Consider the following 23,372-nt stretch of genomic DNA (forward strand, 5'->3'; position numbering starts at 1 on the left):
CCGCCCAAAAAACCGCGACCCGCAGCGGTCAAAGATTTCCCGCAGCGGGTCGCAGAAAGCCGGCCAATTAGGCGGGAAAACCACCCATCTGGCAACCTTGGGATGAACGAAAGACCTTTTTGTAGAATATTGGTTCTGTTCCAGTCAAAATGGTATTAGAAAGGTACCCCTTTACCCTACTTTTTTGGCTTGCTCAATTCCTATTTCTACAACTTATCTAAAATGGTGATGCACATTAATAATGAGCAAACCAGTGGAGATGACAAAGGACAATGCGATGCTTCAAAGTCTTTAATGATCAATCTTCAGACGACTCGGCATGGGCTGTGTTTTGGCTATAGGGCCTGCATCAGGAGTCGTGACTACAAGCTAACTAGTACAGCCTTTTAGACTGACAGACTCTCCAGGCACCCAGAGAAATGTCCTCTTCTCTGAGAACCTCTACCAGTTAACTTGGAGTCATGATTCCTGATGCAGGCCCTATAGCCAAAACATGGTCCGTGTTGAGTCATTTAAAGATTGATCATTAAAGACTCTGAAGCATCACGTTGTCCTTTGTTATCTCTACTGTCTTTGTTCATTTTGGATTTATTTGTGGAGTATTTTTCTTCTGTGCTGCACATTAACAAAATATCAAATCAAGACAATTTATAAATTAAAATATTCATCAATCACAAGTGTTCCTCAGCCTCACCACCTCCTCTTTCAGTTCCTCCATTTGTTCTTGAGGGATTCAACATACAAGAATCTTACACACCTCACCCTACTGTGTGCAGTTCTGGTCACCGCATCTCAAAAAAGATATAGTTGGAATTACAAAAAGTACAGAGAAGGGCAATGAAAATGATAAAGGGGATGGGTCGACTTCCCTATGAGGAAAGGCTAAAGTGGCTAGGGTTCTTGAGCTTGAAGAAAAGACGGCTGAGCGGAGATGATAGAGGTCTATAAAATAATGTGTGGAATGGAACAGGTATACGTGTATTGTTTGTTTACGCTTTCAAAAATACTAGGACTAGGGGGCACGCAATGAAGCTACAAAGTAGTAAATTTAAATCATCAGAGAAAATATTTCTTCACTCAACATGCAATTAAACTGTGGAATTCATTGCCAGAGAATATGGTAAAAGCGGTTAGCTTAGCAGGGTTTAAAAACGGTTTGGATAGCTTCCTAAAAGAAAAATCTATAAGCCATTATTAAGCTGGACTTGGGGAAAATCTATTGCTTTTTTCTAGAATAAGCAGCACAAAATGTATAATACTGTTTTGAGATCTTGCCAGGTACTTGTAACCTGGATTGACCACTGTGGGAAACAGGATGCTGAGCTTTGATGGACCTTCGGTCTGTCTCAGTATGGCAGCACTTATGTACTTATCTTCCTTGCCCCTCCTCTCCTCTAGGGTATACATATTCAGGTCTTACATTCTCTTCTCATATATCCTTTGGCGCAAGCCCCATATCATTCTTGTCACCTTCCTCTGGACCACTTCAAGTCTTCTTACATCTTTAGCAAGATATGGCCTCTAAAACTGAAAATACTCCAGGTGGGGCCTCACCAATGACTTGTACAGGGGCATCAACACCTACTTTCTTCTGCTGATTACAGCCTAGCATACTTCTGGCTACAGCCACTGCCTTGTCTCACTTTTGTAGCCTGCAGATCCTCAGAAATTATCACCCCAGGAACCCTCTCCCTGTCTGCATATATCAGCCTCTCACCACCTAGCACCATGATGGCGAACCTATGACACGAGTGTCAGTACTGACACGCTTAGCCATTTTCGGTGACACGCGGCCGCATGTGGCCGCATACAGAGAAGCAGCGGCGTTCCCCGGGGCGGATCGCCGATGCGTCCCCCCCCCAGGTGCAGCGTGACCTCCCCCCCCCCAGCGAAATCACCCCCCCCCCCCCGGTGCATGTTTACCCGCTGGGGGGGTGCCGTGTGCGCTCCTATTGGCTCCCTCCGAGTCCTCCGCTTGTTCCCTCCCTGCTGCTCCCTCTGCCCCGGCTCCTGCACGGCCGTTAGGGGATCTTTGACCTCACTTCCGGCCGGCGGAGCAGAGAGCAGCGGAATGCCGTGGGGGACGCATCTCTGGGGGCCCTGTGATCGCCATTACCACATAACCACAGCAACCATCATCCAATCTACTGTTCTGGGGTGTCGTGGATTTTTAATTGACCATCATTGCTGAGATAGGTGAGGGGGAGGCTGGGAGAGGCGAGGGCATGTGCTATGGGTGCCGTTTCCCGCCATTAGAAATAGCGGCAGCCATCTTAATTTACATAAGGTGGTCAGTTAGGCTAGTTAACCCCTAATTGCCTGCAGGGCTAACAGGCTATCTATAATTCTATCTTCTGTCACTGCCCCCCTGATGGAGAACCCAAAAAATAAAAAACCAAGGTTAAGTAAAGGAAGTGGTAGTAGCAGTAGCCGACCCTTTCAAGAGACATGGACCGAGATGTATGGCATTATAGAAAAAAATGGCAGATCATTTTGCGTTCTATGTACTGAAACGGTAGTAAGCAGAACGTGGAATATAAATAGACATTTTGAAACTAATCATTCCCAGCTCTTGAAAAAAAGTGAGGATGAAAGGAAGGAATACATTTCCAGGCAGCTACACTTTTATAAGAGCCAATCTAAGTCCATCCTTAAATTTGTAAAAGGTTCTACAAATTTAACATCTGCAAGTTTGAGCATTGCTCACTCCATAGCTCAGCATGGAAAAGCACTCAGTGAGGGAGAATTTATTAAAGAAACTCTCCTAAGATGTGCACCAGTTCTATTTCACGATATGCAGAATAAAGATGCAATTATTAAGAGAATATCTGAGTTACCAGGAAATTTGGAGTGCCTGGATCCGATTACCAGACACTTTTAGCACCCTGAAAAATATAGCAATGGCTTTACTCACAATTTTTCCCTCTACGTAGTTTTGTGAAACCTTATTCTCAGCGTTAAATAATATCAAAACCAACAAAAGAAACAGATTGAAAGATGAAGTTAGTAGTGCTTGCTTGGGCTTGAAGTGTACAAAATACCAACCTTCAATTGAAGATTTAGCCAATGAAATTCAGCAACAAAAAAGTCACTAATAGGCAGATTAGTTAAAGAATTCCCCCTCCCCCTCACTTATCTTAGTTTACGGCACCCCACACAAGTTAAATAATATCAAGACCAACAAAAGAAACCGACTGACAGATGAACAAAGAAGTCACTAAGCAGGTAAGTTAAATAAATAGGTTTTGGTTTATTAAATACAGTTATATATTACAATTATACATTTTTGTTATTTAAACTATAAATATCGCGAAATTATGGTTTTTTTCTCAAAGTGACACACCACCCGAGTTATGCTCGGTTTTTTGGCGAATTTTGACACACCAAGCTCAAAAGGTTGCCCATCACTGACCTAGCATATACATCTGCCTTGGATTTCTACTCACTAAGTGCATCGCTTTGTGCTTCTTAGCTTTGAATTTTAATTGTCAAACATTAGACCATTCTTCTAACTTCTGCAGATCCTTTTTCATATTTTCCACTCCCTCCGGAGTGTCCACTCTGTTACAAATCTTGGTATCATCCGCAAAAGGCAGACCTTCCTTCTAACCCTTTGGCAATGTTGCTCACAAATATATTGAACAGAATCGGCCCCAGCACTGGTCCTTGAGGCACTCCACTACTCACCTTTCCTTCCTCCAAGTGAATTTCATTAACCACTACCCTCTGGCGTCTGTCTGTCAGTTCATCAATTTGGGTCCTAACTTCAGCTTGTCAAATTTAATCCAGTTCTCCACTTTGGGTCTTAACTTCAGCCTGTCAAATTTATTCAAGAGCCTCTTATGAGGCACCGTGTCGAAGGCTTTGCTGAAATCTAAGTAGATCACAGCTAGCACATGTCCTCAATCTCCTCAATCCAGTTCTCTGGTCACCCAGTCAAAGAATTCAATCAGATTCATTTGGCACAATTTATCTTTGGTAAAACTTTGTTGTCTCAGATCTTGTAACCTGAAGTTTACTATCCTTTCCTTCAGCATTGCTTCCATTACTTTTCCAGCAACTGAAGGGAGGCTTACCGGCCTGTAGTTTCCAGCTTCTTTTCTGTCACCACTTTTGTGAGGAGGGACCATATCTGCTCTTCTCCAATTTCAAGAAACCTCCCCCATATCTAAGGATTTATTAACAAACCTTTAACAGGACCTGCCAGACCTCTCTGAACTCCCTTAATATCCTGGGATGGATTTTGTTCGATCCCATGGCTTTGTCCACCTTCAAATTTTCAAGTTGTTCATAAGCACTTTCTTTAATGAATGGTGCTATATCTGCTCCATTCTCATATGTACCTTTGCCAGTCAATCGTGGTCCTTCTCCAGGATTTTCTTCTGTAAGCACAGAACAGAAGTTTTTGTTTAGCACGTTTGCTTTTTCCTCATCATTTTCCACATAGGAGTTCATGGCATCTTTCAGTCTCACAATTCCATTTTTAGTCTTCCTTCTTTCACTAATATAACTGAAAAAATTCTTGTCACCTCTCCTTACATTTCTAGCCATAGTTTCTTTCGTTGGCTCTTTTGCCAGACGTACCTCTCTCTTGGCTTCTTTCACTTTCATCCAGTATTCTTCTCTGTGTTCCTCTTCTTGAGTTTTTCTCTATTTCATGAACGCCAACTCTTTAGCCTTTATTTTCTCAGCCACTTGCTTGGAGAACCATATAGGTTTCCTTTTTGCGTTGCTTTTATTTACTTTTCTTACATAAAAGGTTATAGCTCCTTTCAACATGGACCACTGCCTTTCCACGTCTCACATGTCTTCCCAGCCTGTCGGCTCTTTCTTCAGGTATTTCCCCATTTTCCTAAAGTCAGCATATTTGAAATCCAGGATTTTGAATGGCTGCCCTCCACTTTAGCTGCTAGTTCAAACAAAACTGTTTGATGATCACTGCTGCCCAGGTGGGCACCCACTCGGACATTAGACACACTTTTCCCATTTGTGAGCACCAGATCTAGCGCTGTTCCTTCCCTCATGGGTTCTATTACCATTTGTCAGAGTAGAGCACTTTGTAAGGTGTCCATGATCTTTCTACTTCTTTCCGATTCTGCAGATGGAACTTTCCAATCCTCATGCGGCAGGTTGAAATCTCCCAACAATAGCACTTCTCTTTTCTTTCCCAACTTTTGGATATCTATAACCAGATCTTTATCTAGTTCCTCCAATTGTGTTGGAAGTCTGTAGACAACACCCATGTGGACAGAGGTTCCATCATTTGTTTTCTTCCTTTCCCCGGGCTCCTGCATTTCAGTCGCTGTGATATTGTTTCTCACATACAGAACTACTCCTACACCTTTACGTCCATCTCTATCCTTCCTAAATAGATTGTAGCCTGGTATGTTTGCATCCCATTTATGGGAATCATTGAGCTATGTCTCCATGATAGAAACAATGTCTAAATCTGCCTTTACCATCAGGGCTTGCAGATCATGAATGTTGTTGCTTAGACTGCGAGCATTTGTGGTCATCGCTTTCTAGCTACATTTCAGTGCCAGTCTCATCTTCTGATTAGTTTTTCCCTTTAGTCTCACTTCCTGCTGTGTTGGTAAGAAGTGATTCACAAAGATTGTTGTTTTCATTGTTTTCTTTACTATTGTCACACCTTGTCTTTAGCTGGGGCTGACCACTGGAAGTGACCTGCTTCTATATGCCATCCCTGCCTTCTAGTTGAAATGCCTAGATAATTATTGTCTGAATTTCTCTCCAATGATGTTTTTCCTGCCACAGTGAGATACAGTCCATCGTTACAATTTCGTCTTTTGTTTTTCGATGTATTGCCCCATCCTCCTATGTACCTAAAACCTCCTTGATGACACCAGGCTTTGAGCCACCTGTTGACATTTTTGGTATTTTGTGAACTATTGTTTGTACTAAAGGTTTTTACCCCTCCCCCAGCTCCTGAAAAACTCTGCATTGCAAGTGGGGTATTATTGACCAGGCCATTTGTTCCCAGGTGGATAACAACATCAATGTTAGACTCTTTAATTTCTTCTCCAATTATAGTCAGTATTTGCTTAGTACTCCTGGTAGCTGAGGAGCCTGGAAGGCATTTCTACTACTACTACTACTACTATTTAGCATTTCTATAGCGCTACAAGGCATACGCAGCGCTGTACAAACATAGAAGAAAGACAGTCCCTGCTCAAAGAGCTTACAATCTAATAGACAAAAAATAAAGTAAGCAAATCAAATCAATTATTGTGTACAGGAAGGAGGAGGGTAGGTGGAGGCAGGTGGTTACAAGTGGTTACGAGTCAAAAGCAATGTTAAAGAGGTGGGCTTTCAGTCTAGATTTAAAGGTGGCCAAGGAAGGGGCAAGACGTAGGGGCTCAGGAAGTTTATTCCAGGCGTAGGGTGCAGCAAGACAGAAGGCGCGAAGTCTGGAGTTGGCAGTAGTGGATAAGGGAACAGATAAGAAGGATTTATCCATGGAGCGGAGTGCACGGGAAGGGGTGTAGGGAAGGACGAGTGTGGAGAGATACTGGGGAGCAGCAGAGTGAGTACATTTATAGGTTAGTAGAAGAAGTTTGAACAGGATGCGAAAACGGATAGGGAGCCAGTGAAGCGACTTGAGGAGAGGGATAGTATGAGTAAAGCGACCCTTGCGGAAGACGAGACGGGCAGCAGAGTTTTGAACCGATTGGAGAGGGGAGAGGTGACTAAGTGGGAGGCCAGCAAGAAGCAATTGCAGTAGTCTAAACGAGAGGTGACAAGGGTGTGGATGAGGGTTTTGGTAGAGTGCTCGGAAAGAAAGGGGCGGATTTTACGGTTGTTGTAAAGAAAGAAACGACAGGTCTTGGTGGTCTGCTGGATGTGAGCAGAGAAGGAGAGAGAAGAGTCAAAGATGACCCCAAGGTTTCGAGCCGAGGAGACAGGGAGAATGAGAGAGCCATCAACAGAAATAGAAAACGGGGGGAGTGCTGGTCCCCTTGAACTGTGTTTCAAAGTTAATGCCTCTGATAATGCCTCTGATAATAGAACCCCCTAGCAACAACATTTTTCTGATATGAGATTCTTTGTTAGTGCTTTGGGGGTGTCTTTTCTCTTGGGCCACTTGCATTGCTTTTTTTTCTATCTCAGTTCAATTTTCTGGAGCATCACAGTGCTGTAATGGAGCAAAAGAATTCTATAGGGGTAACAGCTGTGAGGGTGGATGCTTCTGTGCCACATGTCGTAGTCTACCTGAGCCAACTTTGAGCCATATATTCTTAGGTGGTTTTAGTCTTTGAGGCAGTGGTGAGAAATTGGTTTGATTCTGTGCAGTGATAGAAGCTGCTTTAATTGACTCCAATTCCTGATCCAGTTTGCTGAGTCGGTAGGGTATGCCTTTTTGAACAGGTTGGTTTTTAGTGATTTTCTAAAGTTTAGGTGGTCGTAGGTTGTTTTCACATCTTTTGGCAGTGAGTTCCATAGTTGTGTGCTTATATAGGAGAAGCTGGATGCATAGGTTGCTTTGTATTTAAGGCCTTTGCAGTTTGGGTAGTGGAGGTTTAGGTATGTTCGAGATGATCTGGTTATGTTTCTGATTGGTAGGTCTATGAGGTTTGTCATGTGTCCTGGGGCTTGGCCGTAGATAATTTTGTGGACCAGGGTGCAGATTTTGAAGGTAATACGCTCTTTGATTGGAAGCCAATGCAGTTTTTCTCGGAGGGGTATGGCACTTTCGAATCGCGATTTACCAAATATCAGCCTGGCTGCTGTATTTTGAGCGGTCTGGAGTTTCTTTGTGAGTTATTCTTTGCATCCCACATAGATTCCGTTGCAATAATCTGCATGGCTTAGTACCATTGATTGTATTAGGTTGCAAAATATTTCCCTCGGGAAGAAAGGTTTTACGCGTTTAAGTTTCCACATTGAGTGGAACATTTTCTTTGTTGTGGAGTTCACTTGGCTCTCGAGTGTGAGGTTGCGGTTGATTGTGACGCCGAGTATTTTCAGGCTGTCTGAGATAGGGAGGGTGTGGTCTGGGGTGATTAAGGTTGTGGGTTTGTACGTATTGTGTTGGGATGAGAGGATGAGGCAGTTACTAGTGTCATTTTGTTTACTATGGATCTGGAGTTGATGTAGCCCATTTGAATATTTTGGTATGGGTCAGCTGTGTTTGGTGTTATGTGGATTTTTGATAGTTGTCGTTTCTTTGTTATAATGGGTTTGTTGTGGAGGTTCTTTCCCTTCTGTTGGGTTTGTCCGCATGTTGATGTTCTTCCTTTGTTTTGGGTATTATCGGTTTGGTGAGGCGGGGTGTGTCTGGGCAGTCTTTGGGAATAATGTAGTAAAGGGATGATGTTGTTTTCTGCGAGTGGGATAGTTAGTGTTTGGTGGATCAGTGATAAGGAGTAAATTACTAGGAATAATTTGAAGGTATTCATTTTGGTGAGAGATCAGTTCGGGCTCCTAGTAGGCTGCGTTCTGTAGGCTCTCGGCGGTTCCGTCTGCCTCCCCAGGAGCGCTCACACGTCCTCTTGTCTCCGCTTCCCAATGAGGCTGCGCTGGATCCGACACCTCACTCCCTCTGCCCCCTGGGATCGGCGGACGAGTTGCTAGTTGGCAGATCCGGTGTTGGGGCTCGGTTGCCTCCCGTTGCGCTGGGTGGGAAGAGGGGTGGACAGGAGGCAGGCTGGGTACGCGAACACTGTCAGTTTGGGATGGAATCTGGTGTTCTGCTCTTGTGTGTTGTTCGGCTTGCCTTTAGTCGTAATCCTGCGTTTTGGTTCTCTAGTCCTCGAGTTTCAGGTTCACTGGGCCCTATGTTGTGTACTGTCGAGGAGGTTTGATAAAATGAAATGGAAGTGAGCCTGTCTAGTCCACTGTAGGACTTTTGGTTGGTCTTTGTTTCCACACACCTGCGCAGCTGTCATTGCCATACACTCAAATCACTATCAGGGAGGTTTGATAGATTGGAGTGGAAGTGACCCTGTCTGGTGGTATTTGGTTAGGCTCTGTTTCCATGCTCCTGCGCGGTTGTCATTGCCTTAATTAAATTAAGCAGGCTACAATAAGTCTAACTTTAAATTCAAAAGTAGCCCTGCTGTGTTAAGATAGTACAGTTGAGGCAAACAATTATTGAGGGAATAGAAGTGATAACCTGAGTGAAATTACTGTACCTCTAAGAAAATCATAAAAAGAAAACAAAGTAGAAAAACGCTTATGCAAGTATTTTCTCACACTTTTTCGTAGGCTTCCTGCATCAACATTTAAAAAGGCGATAGAGCAGAGTTTAAACTAGAAACTGTGTGTGTGTGTGTGTGTGTGGGGGAGGGGGGGACGACGACAATTGCTTAAAAGCACATGTCTGGAACAAGGTATCTTTAAAAGATATTACCACACAGGAAAGACAGGGTAATCCGATAGTGAGGCTGTAATAGGTAATAGTACACTGAGTGTCTTTAAATAAAGAGCAGGCAGATTTTAAAGATTGCAAATTATCAATGTCAACTGCTGAGTAAGTTGTAAATAGGAACAACAAACATTGTTTAAATGTCCCAATGCAAATGCCAGAATCCTAAGAAATAAAATGGGAGAGTTAGAATATCTTGCACTAAATGAAAAGATAGATAGCAGGCAACTCAGAGACTTGGTGGAATGAAGATAACCAATGGGACATTGTTGTACCAGGGTATAAATTATATCGCAGTGATAAGGTGGATCAAATTGGTAGAGGCAGTGGCGTAGGAAGGGGGGGCGGTCCGCCCCGGGTGCACGCCGCTGGGGGGGTGTCGGCTCTGTTGGTTCCTTGCTCCCTCTGCCCCGGAACAGGTTACTTCCTGTTCCGGGGCAGAGAGAGCAAGGAACCAACGGAGCCGACGCAGCTCCCAGCGACGTGGACTCGGGGGCGGATCGGCCCTCCCGCCCGCCCCTCACTTCTTCGTTTCTTCGTCAATTAAGAATGCGCTCCGGGGGGGGAGGGTGTGCTCTGGAGGGGGGGGCGCTGAGGGGGGCGCCGTGCTGCACCCGGGGGGTGGTGCGCAGCGGCGACCTGCCCCGGGTGTCAGCCGCCCTCGCTACGGCTCTGGGTAGAGGGGTAGCATTATATGTTAAGGAGGGCCTTGAATTGAATAGACTAAAAATTCTGCAGGGCACAAAATACATCTTGGAATCCCTATGGACAGTTATTCCATGTGTAAAGGGGAAAAGGAACTGAAGGACGAACAGACAAAGGCAGAAATGTTATGAAATATTAGGGAGGCTAACAAACTGGAGAACACAATAATAATGGGTGATTTCAATTATCACAATATTGACTGGGTACATGTAACATCAGGGCATGCTGATGAAATCAAGGACTGCTTTATGGAGCAGCTGGCCAGGAACCAACAAGAGGGGCAACAATTCTAGACCTAGTTCTGAAACAAATCTCTGTAAACCTGGAAGATGTAATAGAGCAATTTTACAAATTGATGAGAAACAAATCACCTGGACCAAATCTCAGAGTACTGATAGAATTGAAAAATGAACTTGCAGAGCTATTGTAAAATGTCATTTATCTTTAAAATCAAGCATGGTACTCTAATATTGGAGGGTGGCAAATGTAATGCCAGTTTTTAAAAAGAGTTCCAGAGGTAATCCAGGAAATTATAGACCAGTGAGCCTGACGTCAGTGGCGGGTAAAATGGTAGAGAATATTATAAAGAATAAAATCACAGAGCATATACAGAAGCATGGAACTAATGCCTGCCCAACGCGGCTTTCTGTGGTAGTTTTAGCTGGAGCGCGTGCCATTTCCAGTGCTTCGGGAATTTTTTTTCCCTAGCGTGGCAGTAATCAGGCATCGCAGTAAAAAGGGCAATGGCGAGCGAGAAAAATAACCCCTGCCGTTCCCTGCAGATTAGTAAAAAGACCCCTTAGTGTAGCTACATTGCCACATACTAATTGATTTGTATGTGATTAGCACTTGATTAGTGCATGAGCCCTTACCGCCTACAAAATAGTAAGGGCTCACATGTAAATCTTTGGAATGGAAACGCCCTAATGGCAAATTAGTGTATAGCCTTAATTAAAAAATCAACCATTTTACTATTGTGCTAAAAATAGCCTTAGTGCGCAGGAAAGACCTGTGTAAGGGTCCTCTAAGACCACTTTTTAATGCTGATTTGTAAAAGGGTCCCTTAGTAAATGTATATAATAAAAATATATAGTACAATTTATTTATTGACCTTAATTTCTTCACAATTAATGGAATAATATGTCCACCACTATGTTTTATATAAAAATGGACAGGAACCCATTTGTTAATAAATGCCACTTTATTGTACATATGAAAAGTTTAGGTGTTGCTTCTGTAGATATCTAGATAAATATCAGTTAAAGTCAGCAATATATCATTTTATCTCAACTTTCATTGAGAAAAAACAGAAGAACATTTTGCATTATTCCTGGGATTATCCTTTGATCAGATGTGTTATGAACAAAAAATTGCTTATGATAACAACTTTAAATTAGTTTTCTCTAATTGCAGTCTCTCTGGATGTCCCATTGCAGCAGCTGAGAAGCTGGCTAAAGCTCAAGAAAAACATCAGAGCTGTGATGTATCAAAGTCCACCCAGGCTTCAGATCGTGTTTTAAGGTATTCAGAAATAATATGATATTTCATAATTTGAAGGAGGACACCATCCCCCAGATTCTATATAGTGCAACTTAGTTTGCACATGCAAATCAAGTCGTATTCTGCATTTGTGTATGCAACTTAATTACCTAACAAGCCAATCAGTGCCTATAATTACCACTTAAGCAATTATTGACACTAATTGGCATTAAATAGATTTTACGTGCAGAATTGTCTAGGCATATTCTATAATGTGATGTATGTAAATTCTAAGTCGCATAGTTGAAAAGGGGGAGTGGCTATGGGCAAGGAATGGGCGGGTTGTGGGAATTTCTAAAATCTATGCATATAGTTATAGACTATACCTGATCCACACGTAATTTAGGCATCAACATTCACACCAAGTTTTACTTGATGTAACTGCCTGCGACTAAATAGTCACATGGACGGGCGCTCAGCGTATTCTATAAACCGAGACAAAATTTGGACTTGTTTTATAAAGTACACCTAAATTTAGGTGTACTTTATAGAATACTCCTAGGTGTATTTCATTTTCGTGCCATGGGGCATGATATATAGAATATAGTCCCATAAGACTTAAAGTTTATACACTGCGAGAGAATCCTGGTGTGACGTGTGTGTGTATGGAGGGGAGGATGAGTTATTACTGTGAGACAGATATTATAGGGTTCTGTTTCTCTTGTTATATAATATAGGGCTTCTTTTACAAAGCCAAATTAACGATTCCTGCGCAGCAACTGAGAGGAAGCCCAATCAGTTCCTATGGGCTTCCTCTCATTTAGTGCAAAGGAATCACTAGCGCGACTTTGTAAAAGACACCCATAATGTGTTGATATTTGACTAAAGGGAAAAGTTGTCAATGTTTATGTTTATGTTTATGTTTATGTTTATTAAGGTGTTTGCAGTGAGCAACCGTTAAAATAGATTATTTTACCACTAACTCATAATATTTTATCACAGGTCCCATTTTGGTCAGTGGGACCTAGGGGTCCTTTTACTAAGGTGCACTGAAAAATGGCCTGCGGAAGTGTAGGTGCGGGTTTTCGGCGCATGCAGAATAACTTTTCAGTGCACCTGTATAAAAGGCTTTTTAAAAATTTTTGACGAATATGGGCATGCGGCAAAATGAACATTGCCATGTGTCCATTTTGGGTCAGAGACTTTAACGCCAGCCATTGAGCTAGCAGTAAAGACTCACACGGTAACCAGGCGGTAATGACCTATGTGCGTCAAATGCCACTTGGCATGCGTAGCTAACACGCCAGAAAATAAAAATATTTTTCAGATGCGTGTAGCGGACACACGCCAAAAATGAAATTACTGCAAGGGCCACGCGGTAGCCGGGCGGTAACTTGGAATTGGCGTGTGTTGGGCACACATAGGCGCTTACGCAACTTAGTAAAAGGGCCCCCTAGTTACTAATAATCTGGGTTAAGAGTAAAATAACCCATCGTAACAGCAGCTCACACTGATAACTTCCCTTCCCACAGTTGTTATTTGGGTCTGTAATTTCTCTGAATTTAGTAAATCATTGGAATTATTGCTTTTACTAGTAAAAAAGGCCCGTTTCTGACACAAATGAAACGGGCGCTAGCAAGGTTTTCCTCGGAGTGTGTATGTTTGGGAGAGTGTATGTGAGAGTGACTGTTTGAGAGTCAGAGTGAAAGTGTGAGTGTGTGTGAGAGAGAGAGTGAGTCTGGGTGTGAGTGTGTTTGTGAGAGAGTGTGTGTGTGAGAATGAGAGTGTGTGCAAGTGTGTATGTGAGACACAGTGTGATAGAGAGTGTGTGTGTGTGGCCATCCATGCTCCTCTGTCCCCTGCCCCCTCCATTCATCCCTTTCCAGCATTTCCCCTCTCTGCCTGAGGCCTGCCCTGCAATCCATGGCCATCCATGTTACTCTGTCACCTGCCCCCTCCATTCATCCCTATCCAGCATTTCCCCTCTCTGCCTGAGGCCTGCCCTGCAATCCATGCTCCTCTGTCCCCTGCCCCCTCCATTCATCCCTTTCCAGCATTTCCCCTCTCTGCCTGAGGCCTGCCCTGCAATCCATATCCATCCATGCCCATCTGTCCCCTCCATTCATCCCTATCCAACAATTCCCCTCTGTCCCTGAGCCCTGCTCTCCCAATCCATGGCCATCCATGTTACTCTGTCACCTGCCCCCTCCATTCATCCCTATCCAGCATTTCCCCTCTCTGCCTGAGGCCTGCCCTGCAATCCATGCTCCTCTGTCCCCTGCCCCCTCCATTCATCCCTTTGCAGCATTTCCCCTCTCTGCTTGAGGCCTGTCCTGCAATCCATATCCATCCATGGCCATCTGTCCCCTCCATTCATCCCTATCCAGCAATTCCCCTTTCCCTGAGCCCTGCCCTCCCAATCCATGGCCATCCATGTTACTCTGTCATCTGCCCCCTCCATTCATCCCTATCCAGCATTTCCCCTCTCTGCCTGAGGCCTGTCCTGCAATCCATATCCATCCATGCCCATCTGTCCCTTCCATTCATCCCTATCCAGCAATTCCCCTGTCCCTGAGCCCTGCCCTCCCAATCCATGCTCCTCTGTCCCCTGCCGCCTCCATTCATCCTTTTCTTGCAAGTCCCCTCTCTCCCTTCCATGACCCCCCCCTCGCATCCATGCTCCTCTCTCTCCCATGTCCCAGCCTGGCCCGCCCTCTTCTCCCCCCCCCCCTTCGCATCCATGCATCCCTTTTTTTTTTTTTTTCTTCTTTTAAAATTTACCTCCGTGGCGGTTCCGGCAGCGAAGCGTCAGGGAAGGAGGCGGCGCTCCCGACGTCTAGGTTTCCCTTCGCTGTGTTCCGCCTTCTTTTGACGTCATCCTTGACGTCAGAAGAAGGCGGAACACAGCGAAGGGAAGGCTAGACGTCGAGAGCGCCGCCTCCTTCCCTGACGCTTCGCTGCCGAGCGATGCGATTGGGTGAGTGTCATTGCTCCGCCCTCGACGTCATCACGTTTGACGCGTGGGCGGGGCAGACACAATGCGATCTCACCCCCTTCACTTTTGGCTAAGAGAGGCTTCATAGAACGTTGGAGGTGCGTTTTATATAGAGAGATTATTATTATAACCTGTAGTATACAGCATATGGGGGGGGGGGGGGGGGGGTGAGAAGTTATCAAAGTGCAGTAAAATGTGGACTTTTATCATACCTTGATTTATCACAAAAATTACCAACCTGCAGTACCTCAGTTCTGCAAGTTGTTTCTCCCTTGGTAAAGGACTAATGCTGTTTGTGAACCAGCTCACAAGCAGTGTTAAAATATCAGAAAAAAAAATATCAGCCAAGAGGAGATCAGTTAATCTCTTGGCCAGCAACAGGTTAAATTGTAGTTTCTCACATGCCTCCCCCTCCCACCACAGAAAGCCACTAGTTGCAGCCCCTCACAATGGTACCCTCAAAGATCACCCCACAACCACTCCCCATCTAAAGCCCCTCCCTAAGGTGTAACCCCCCACTTATAGGCCCTACCCTTTAAGCCAATAATGGCTCTCCAGGGCTCCTCCCCACCATCCCAAAAATTTTCAACACCCATTCTTTAAAATTCCCTGGGGTCTAATAGGTGTGCAGGAGTCTTTGGGAGGGTAGCAGAGAGCCTTGGGGGCAGGGCTTCTGAGTGGAGAGTGAAATAACCCCAAACTTTACTTGGGATTATTTTATATGCTATACTGCAACTTGCAGGGTGCTCCCAGTGCACACCACAATCTGCAGTATGGGATTTAGATAATAAAGAGCAGCTTTAGCTGCATTTGCATGTTTTACATTACTACTACTATTTGACATTTATAGAGCGCTACTAGGGTTACGCAGCGCTGTACAATAAACAAAGAATGACGGTCCCTGCTCAAAGAAGCTTACAATCTAGAGGACAAGACGGACAAGGAGAGCAGACAAGCAATAATTGGAGTAGACAATCAATAGTTGGAACAGTCTAGGTTACTAGGTACAATGTTAGGTTCCTAAAGCGACATTGAAGAGGTGGGTTTTGAGTAGAGATTTGAAGATGGACAGTGAGGGTGCTTGGCGTATGGGCACAGGGAGTCTATTCCAGGCATAGGGTGAGGCGAGGCAGAAAGGGCGGAGCCTGGAATTGGCGGTGGTGGAGAAGGGTACCGAGAAGAGGGATTTGCCTTGTGATCGGAGGTTACGGGTAGGGGCGTACGGGGAGATGAGGGTGGAGAGGTAGTGAGGGGCTGCAGATTGAGAGCATTTGTAGGTTAGTAGGAGGAGCTTGAATTGTATGCGGTGTCTGATCGGAAGCCAGTGAAGAGACTTGAGGAGGGGGGTGATGTGCGCATAATGGTTTTGGCGGAAGATGAGACGCGCAGCCGAGTTCTGAACGGATTGAAGGGGGGATAGGTGGTTAAGTGGGAGGCCAGTGAGGAGCAGATTGCAGTAGTCAAGGCGAGAGGAAATGAGGCGTGGATAAGAGTACGGGTGGTGTGTTCAGAGAGGAAGGGGCGAATTTTGTTGATGTTGTAGAGAAAGAAGCGACAGGTCTTGGCTGTCTGCTGGATATGGGCAGAGAAGGAGAGGGAGGAGTCAAAGATGACTCCAAGATTGCGGGCAGATGAGACGGGAAGGATGAGGGTGCCATCGACTGAGATAGAGAGTGGAGGGAGAGGAGAAGTGGGTTTAGGTGGGAAGACAATGAGCTCAGTCTTGGCCATGTTCAGTTTCAGGTGACGGTTGGACATCCAGGCAGCGATGTCAGATAAGCAGGCCGATACTTTGGCCTGGGTTTCTGCGGTGATGTCTGGTGTGGAGAGATAAAGCTGAGTGTCTTCGGCATAAAGATGATATTGGAAACCATGAGAGGAGATCAGTGAGCCCAGGGAAGAGGTGTAGATTGAAAAAAGAAGGGGCCCAAGGACAGATCCTTGAGGAACCCCAACAGAGAGCGGGATGGGAGTGGAGGAGGAGCCATGAGAGTGAACTCTGAAGGTGCAGTTGGAGAGATAAGAGGAGAACCAGGAGAGGACAGAGCCCTGGAACCCAAGTGAAGATAGTGTGTCAAGAAGTAGATTATGGTTAACAGTATCAAAGGCGGCGGATAGGTCAAGGAGGATGAGGATGGAGTAGTGACCTTTGGATTTTGCAAGGAACAGGTCATTACAGACTTTAGTAAGAGCCGTTTCCGTCGAGTGTAGAGGGCGAAAACTGGACTGAAGCGGGTCAAGGATGGCATGAGAGGAGAGAAAATCGAGGCAGCGGCTGTGAACGGCGCGTTCAAGTATCTTGGAGAGGAAGGGTAGGAGGGAGATGGGGCGATAGTTGGAAGGACAGGTAGGGTCGTGTGAAGGTTTCTTGAGGAGCGGTGTGACAACAGCATGCTTGAATGAGTCGGGGACAGTTGCAGTGGAGAGAGAGAGGTTGAGGATATGACAGATGGGGGGGTGACAGTGGGAGAGATGGTGTTAAGTAAATTGGTGGGGATGGGCTCAGAGGGACAGGTGGTGCATTTTGAGGAGGAGAGAAATTGGGCTGTTTCCTCTTCGGTGATATCAGTAAAAGAGGAGAAGGAGGCTTGGGTTGGATAGTTGAGGGAGTGGGTTAAAGGGTGAAGAGGAGGAGGTGGCTTGGTAGCGAATTCAAGGTTGATCTTTTGCATCTTGTCGCGGAAGTAATTGGCTAGACATTGAGGAGAGAGTGAGGGGGGGTGGGAGCGGAGGGCACTTTGAGGAGGGCGTTAAGGGTGGCGAAGTGGCGACGAGGGTTGGAGCTGAGAGAATTAGTCAGGTGGGTGTAGTATTCCTGTTTGGTAAGGAATACTACACCCATTGGGTGCTGCACCCAGTGTTAGCACCCTTTAACACAGAAAAATGCACGCATATATAGAAGGTAATCTTATAAAGCTTTCTCCGTGCAGAAAATTGCAATTATAAAATTACATGTGGGTATGCATACATAAAGGTGGTAATTTTATACATCTTATAAAGTCATTTTCCTGCGTATATGCAAATGTGCATATAATCTATCCTCTAAAATTACCCCACATATAAAAGTATGCATGTTCTATGTAGGTATGATCTGGGGTGGAGTTTGGGTGAAATATAAGGGGAGTCATGATATACATGCATGCTTTATATTGGATTCCTTTTATAAAGCTGCAGAAAGATTAAAACGGCTTACTGCAGGATGTGCTCAGGTGTCCTGTGGAAAGCCCCAAACATGCAAACACTACCAGTGTGATAAAAAATGTTTTGTATTTTTTGGTTGAGGGGGGCTACAGTGGGAGCCCTTACCGCTTCCTAAATAGGAGGTGGTAAGGGATCCTCCAGGAAATGGCCGAACAACAAGAATTTAACTTACCACACAGCCTTTTCTTTTAAAAACAAATACGCCTTTTACCAATGGCAGTAAAAGGGGGCCTTAGAAAGAAATGAAAAAAGACAAATGTTTGCAAGATATCAGGAAATCATTCAGGAGTAAATTATACAAGAAACAAATTAGGAAATGGCTATAATGGATAATCCCCTAATTAATACTAAGCAATCCAAAGCTAGATGGAACAGAAGATATTTTCATAGAATCTAGGAAGATTTTCAATTGCTCTGGAAGGGAAAAAAAAACATTTGGTCCCATTGTACTGGATATAGCATTTGCACTGATATCTTTTTTTAAAATCTTTATTTTAATAAAAAGGAGGCATCAAAGTCTCAAATCTTTGTCTCATCACCATAAAAAGCTTTATGCCTCTCCCATATAGCTCTTGCAATGTCAGGATAAATCCAAAATTTTTGGCATATATATATATAAAACAGGCCCATTTCTGACACAAATGAAACGGGCGCTAGCAAGGTTTTCCTCGGAGTGTGTATGTTTGAGAGAGTATGTGTGAGATTGACTGTGTGTGAGAGAGAGAGTGAATGTGTGAGAGTGTGTGTGTGTGACAGAGAGAGAGAGTGAGACTGCTGGGTGCGAGTGTGTCTCCTCTGTCCCCCCTCCAGCCACCCAGCGATTCTACTTTTTCCCTTGCCCCCTTTCAGCCACCCACTGATTCTCCTCTCTCCCCTGCTCCCCCTCCAGCCACCCAGCAATTCTACTTTTTCCCTTGCCCCCTTCCAGCCACCCACCGATGCTCTTCTCTCCCCTGCCCCCCCTCCAGCCACCCAGTGAATCTCCTCTGTCCCCGGCCCCCCTCCAGCCACCCAGCGAGTCTCCTCTATTCCCTGCCCCCTCTCCAGCCACCCAGCCATTCTCCTCTCTCCCCTGCCCCCCTCCAGCCACCCAGCGATTGTCCTCTCTCCCCTGCCCCCCCTCTAGCCACCCAACAATTCTCCTGTGTCCCTTGCCCCCCTCCAGCCACCCAGCGAGTCTCCTGTGCCCCCTGCTCCCCCTCCAGGCACCCAGCGAGTCTCTGTTCCCTGCCCCCCTCCAGCCACGCAGCGAATCTCCTCTCTCCCCTTTCCCCCCTCCAGCCACCCAGCGATTCTCCTATCTCCCCTGCCCCCCTCCAGCCACCCAGCAATTCTCCTGTGTCCCCTGCCCCCCCTCCAGCCACCCAGCGATTCTCCTCTTTCCCCTGCCCCCCCTCCAGCCACTCCTCCACTTTAATTAGCATATATTAAATTCCCCCCATGTGCTACAGAAAAGCACCAAGCACATCCTATATAATAAAACACACCTCCAACGTTCTGAAGCCGAGAAAGTGAAGCCTTCAAGCCTTGAAGCATTCGTTTGCTCTGTAAGGCTCCATCTCCTCAATTGACAACATGTAGTTCTGGAATATTGCAGGAATGCTTCAAGGCTTGAAGGCTTCACTTTCTCGGCTTCAGAACAGTGGAGGTGCGTTTTATTATATAGGATATACACACACACATACACACACACTCACATATACTTATTTAATGGAGGAACAGCGTCAAAGGAAACAGTGTTCTTCACTAACCCTTGGAACAATTCTTAGACTGCCGTCCCACATTCAATTCCAGAGTAGTTTTCACCAGGACTTCTCTCTCTAGGGCAGGGCTGTGCCAACACGGTAAGCGAGGTAAGCATGGCAGGGGGGCGCTTCCCTCTGGGGGGCGCCGCCGCACCATGTTCACCTCGCTCGCCCTCCCCCCAACATCCCTTTTCTTTTTTTTTCCTTTTTAAATGTACCTCCGTAGCGGTTCCGGCAGCGCAGCGTCAGTGAAGGAGGCGGCGCTCCCGACGTCGCTAGCCTTCCCTTCGCTGTGTTCCGCCTTCTTCTGATGTTGGGGGGAGAGAAGAGGGTGGGCAGTTGAACAATGGAAGCGGGAGGGCAGGGGAGAAACGACAGCATGGATGCGAAGGGGGGGGCATGGATGCGAAGGGGGGGAAGAAGAGGGCGGGCCAGGCTGGGACATGGGAGAGAGAGGAGCATGGATGCGAGGGGGGGTCATGGAAGGGAGAGAGGGGAATTGTTGGAAAAGGATGAATGGAGGGGCAGGGGACAGAGGAGCATGGATGGGCATGGATTGGGAGGGCAGGGCTCAGGGAGAGAGGGGAATTGCTGGAAAAAGATGAATGGAGGGGGCAGGGGACAGAGGAGCATGGATGGGCATGGATTGGGAGGGCAGGTTTCAGGGAGAGAGGGAAATTGCTGGAAAAGGATGAATGGAGGGGGCAGGGGACAGAGGAGCATGGATGGGCATGGATTGGGAGGGCAGGGCTCAGGGAGAGAAGGGAATTGCTGGAAAAAGATGAATGGAGGGGGCAGGGGACAGAGGAGCATGGATGGGCATGGATTGGGAGGGCAGGGCTCAGGGAGAGAGGGGAATTGCTGGAAAAGGATGAATGGAGGGGGCAGGGGACATAGGAGCATGGATGGGCATGGATTGGGAGGGCAGGGCTCAGGGAGAGAGGGGAATTGCTGGAAAAGGATGAATGGAGGGGGCAGGGGATAGAGGAGCATGGATGGGCATGGATTGGGAGGGCAGGGCTCAGGGAGAGAGGGGAATTGCTGGAAAAGGATGAATGGAGGGGGCAGGGGACAGAGGAGCATGGATGGGCATGGATTGGGAGGGCAAGGCTCAGGGAGAGAGAGGAATTGCTGGAAAAGGATGAATGGAGGGGGCAGGGGACAGAGGAGCATGGATGGGAGGGCAGGGCTCAGGGAGAGAGGAGAAATTGCTGGACATAGAGGGGAGGGAAGAAAGATGAAGGAGATGAAATGAGGGAAAAGGAAGAGAGGAGAAAAACTGCACATGGATGAAGAAAATAGGCAGAAGCTGAGGACCAGAAATGAAGAGGAAAGGAAAGAAATAAATGGAAAGGAAGCCCTGGAAACGGAGTTAAGAGGACAGATAGCAGCAGAATCAGATACTGGGCCAGCATGATCAGAAAAAGAAAGTCACCAGACAACAAAGGTAGAAAAAAATCATTTTATTTTCATTTTAGTGTTTGGAATATGTCCACTTTGAGAATTTACATCTGCTATCTTATTTTGCAATGTATAGCAATTTGTTTCTAAGAATATTGCTGACAATTCCTGTCAATGTGGCAAGTGGTGAGCGATCATTTTCACGGGGGGGGGGGGGGGGCGCGGCGCCGCCAACTGATAGTCTGCAGGGGGGGGCGCCAACTGATAGTCTGCAGGGGGGCGCCAGAGACCCTAGGCACGGCCCTGCTCTAGGGGCTGCCAAGCAAGTACCTTCTGCACCCTCCACTCCTGTATGCACTAGTGAGGACACAACCAGACATGGTGGTAGATTGCAAACTGGTGATGAAAGAGATATAGCCAGCCTATCTGTACAGATGCTCCTTCACCAGGATCAGGCACAAGCACACCAAATCTGAAACCATCTGACTTAGCAATCTATCTGCTGCTGTACAGCAACAATGGTCAGAGTCAATGAGGGATAAACCCAGAACTTGCCTTTGCATTTGGAAGGTGATTTCCCAAAGCAAATATTAAATGGAAACAATACTTAAGAAAGCAGCAAGCAGAAATGCTCACAGAGTTCACACTGTCATCTTGACTCCTCCCCAGAATTATGCATTTTAAAGCAGCGTACATTAGGTTACCATAGCAAGTACTATATAATGATAAGACTACAATAATAAGAGACTAATCACCTAATTATAAAGAAGTTATGTGCCCAAATTTGCTACTAGCGCACAAATTTGCACACTCAAGTTATAGAATAAGGTCAGTTGCACCAGTAACTTACATTAATAATGAGCCAATAATTGGTGTTAATGAACAGTAATAGACTATAATTGGCCTTAATTGGTGCTAATTGACGCCAGTTAGCAGTTATATGTCTAACTGCCCTTAATCAGTATTCTATAAGTTGCAAGCTGAAATTCCAGAGTGCACAACTTCAAGGAGGCATGGACCTTGGAGGGGCATGGGCAGGTTGGGGATGTATCAAGTAGTTTGTGTGCAGGTTTTAGAATATTAACATTAATGCACCTATCTGCCTACAGTTAGGCACCAGCATTTGCACCAGCCATGGAGCTAGCATAAATGCATGTGCCTAAAATTAGGCATATAAATGGAAATTTATGCTAGCATTCTATAATGGTAGTTGTATGCAAAACTGCCCTTATAGAATTCATGCTTACCACACATCATACTAGCACCTAACATAATGCTATCCAAACAGAATTACTCCCAAAATGTACAAATGAATGCAAAGCTCTTCAATTTTATACAAATTGAGGGGCCCTTTTACAAATGTGCGTAAGGGCCTACGCGCATCCAGTGTGTGCCAAATCAGCATTACTGCCCAGCTACTGCATACCCCGAGCGGTAATTCTGAATTTGGCATGTGCCAAAAACACACGGTAGAAAATATTTTCTATTTTCTACCAAGTGGCGCTTATCTGGTGGTAAACAACAGTGGACACATGCTGCAAGCCTACCACCCGGGTAGCGTATGAGACCTCACTGCCAAGTCAATGGGTGGCGGTAAGGTCTCAGACCGAAAATGGACGCATGCTGGTTTTTATTTTGCCACATGTCCATTTTCCTGCCCCCTTACAAAAGGGCCTGTTTTCCAGGACATGGCAAAAACAGGCCCAGCGAACGCCCAAAAGTTGCACTCGCACTGCCAAAGGCTACTTTTTGCCACGGCTTAGTAAAAGGGCCCCTGAATAGCATAGATTGTAATAAACATTTGCAAGCTGCATTACTTTTTGATAAAAAACACAAGCTTTGAACTGGCATTGATTTTTCTCTCAAGAGCATCAGACCAATCTCTCATAGCCTATAGGATGCTTCCAGCTATCATCTTAAAAGGGCCACTAGTGAAAAAGTGCAATGTAGTACATCAAGACCTTCCACCACCCAAAACTCATTTTTAAATGTACTCATCCTTACTTGAAATCTAAAATCATACAGGTGTTCATTACAGAAAACATTTTTATAAATTTGCATAAAAAAGGGCCCTGCCAAAGAGGGTGAATTCCAATTGTTTTGACATAAACATTGAATTCATATGCCTCCGTGGAACTATCATCACAGCCCAGATTTTCTGTGACAAGTCTGTGGTAAAGATTCTAACATGCCACATCCATTATTTCTATATTCATTAATTCATTCTTGATTACCCACAAATCCCAAATGGCACTTCAATGTGAGTAGAAAGACATCATATACCATTATGAAAAATATAAATAAAATGCATGCTAAATGATAAAATAAATCTGTAATACAAAGAAAATAACAGACAATTTTTATTACTAATCACATCCCCACATCCCCATTTAGTACTTAGGCCCATTCTATTTTGGGCCACTGTCTAAATTAGTACATCACTAGCAGGCAGCATAGACTG

At 45.4% G+C, this 23,372-nt stretch overlaps 1 protein-coding gene across 1 annotated transcript in view; it reads left to right on the plus strand.

The window, feature by feature from the left end:
* MYT1L (myelin transcription factor 1 like) overlaps positions 1-23,372 on the plus strand; it is a 901,397-nt gene that overhangs the window by 260,648 nt on the left and 617,377 nt on the right. The window contains 1 exon segment of the mRNA XM_030198923.1: positions 11,504-11,611. Within this exon segment, the coding sequence (XP_030054783.1) occupies positions 11,504-11,611 (108 nt within the window).

Source organism: Microcaecilia unicolor, chromosome 3 (assembly GCF_901765095.1).
Source record: "Microcaecilia unicolor chromosome 3, aMicUni1.1, whole genome shotgun sequence".
In the NCBI taxonomy this organism is placed as follows: Eukaryota; Metazoa; Chordata; class Amphibia; order Gymnophiona; family Siphonopidae; genus Microcaecilia; species Microcaecilia unicolor.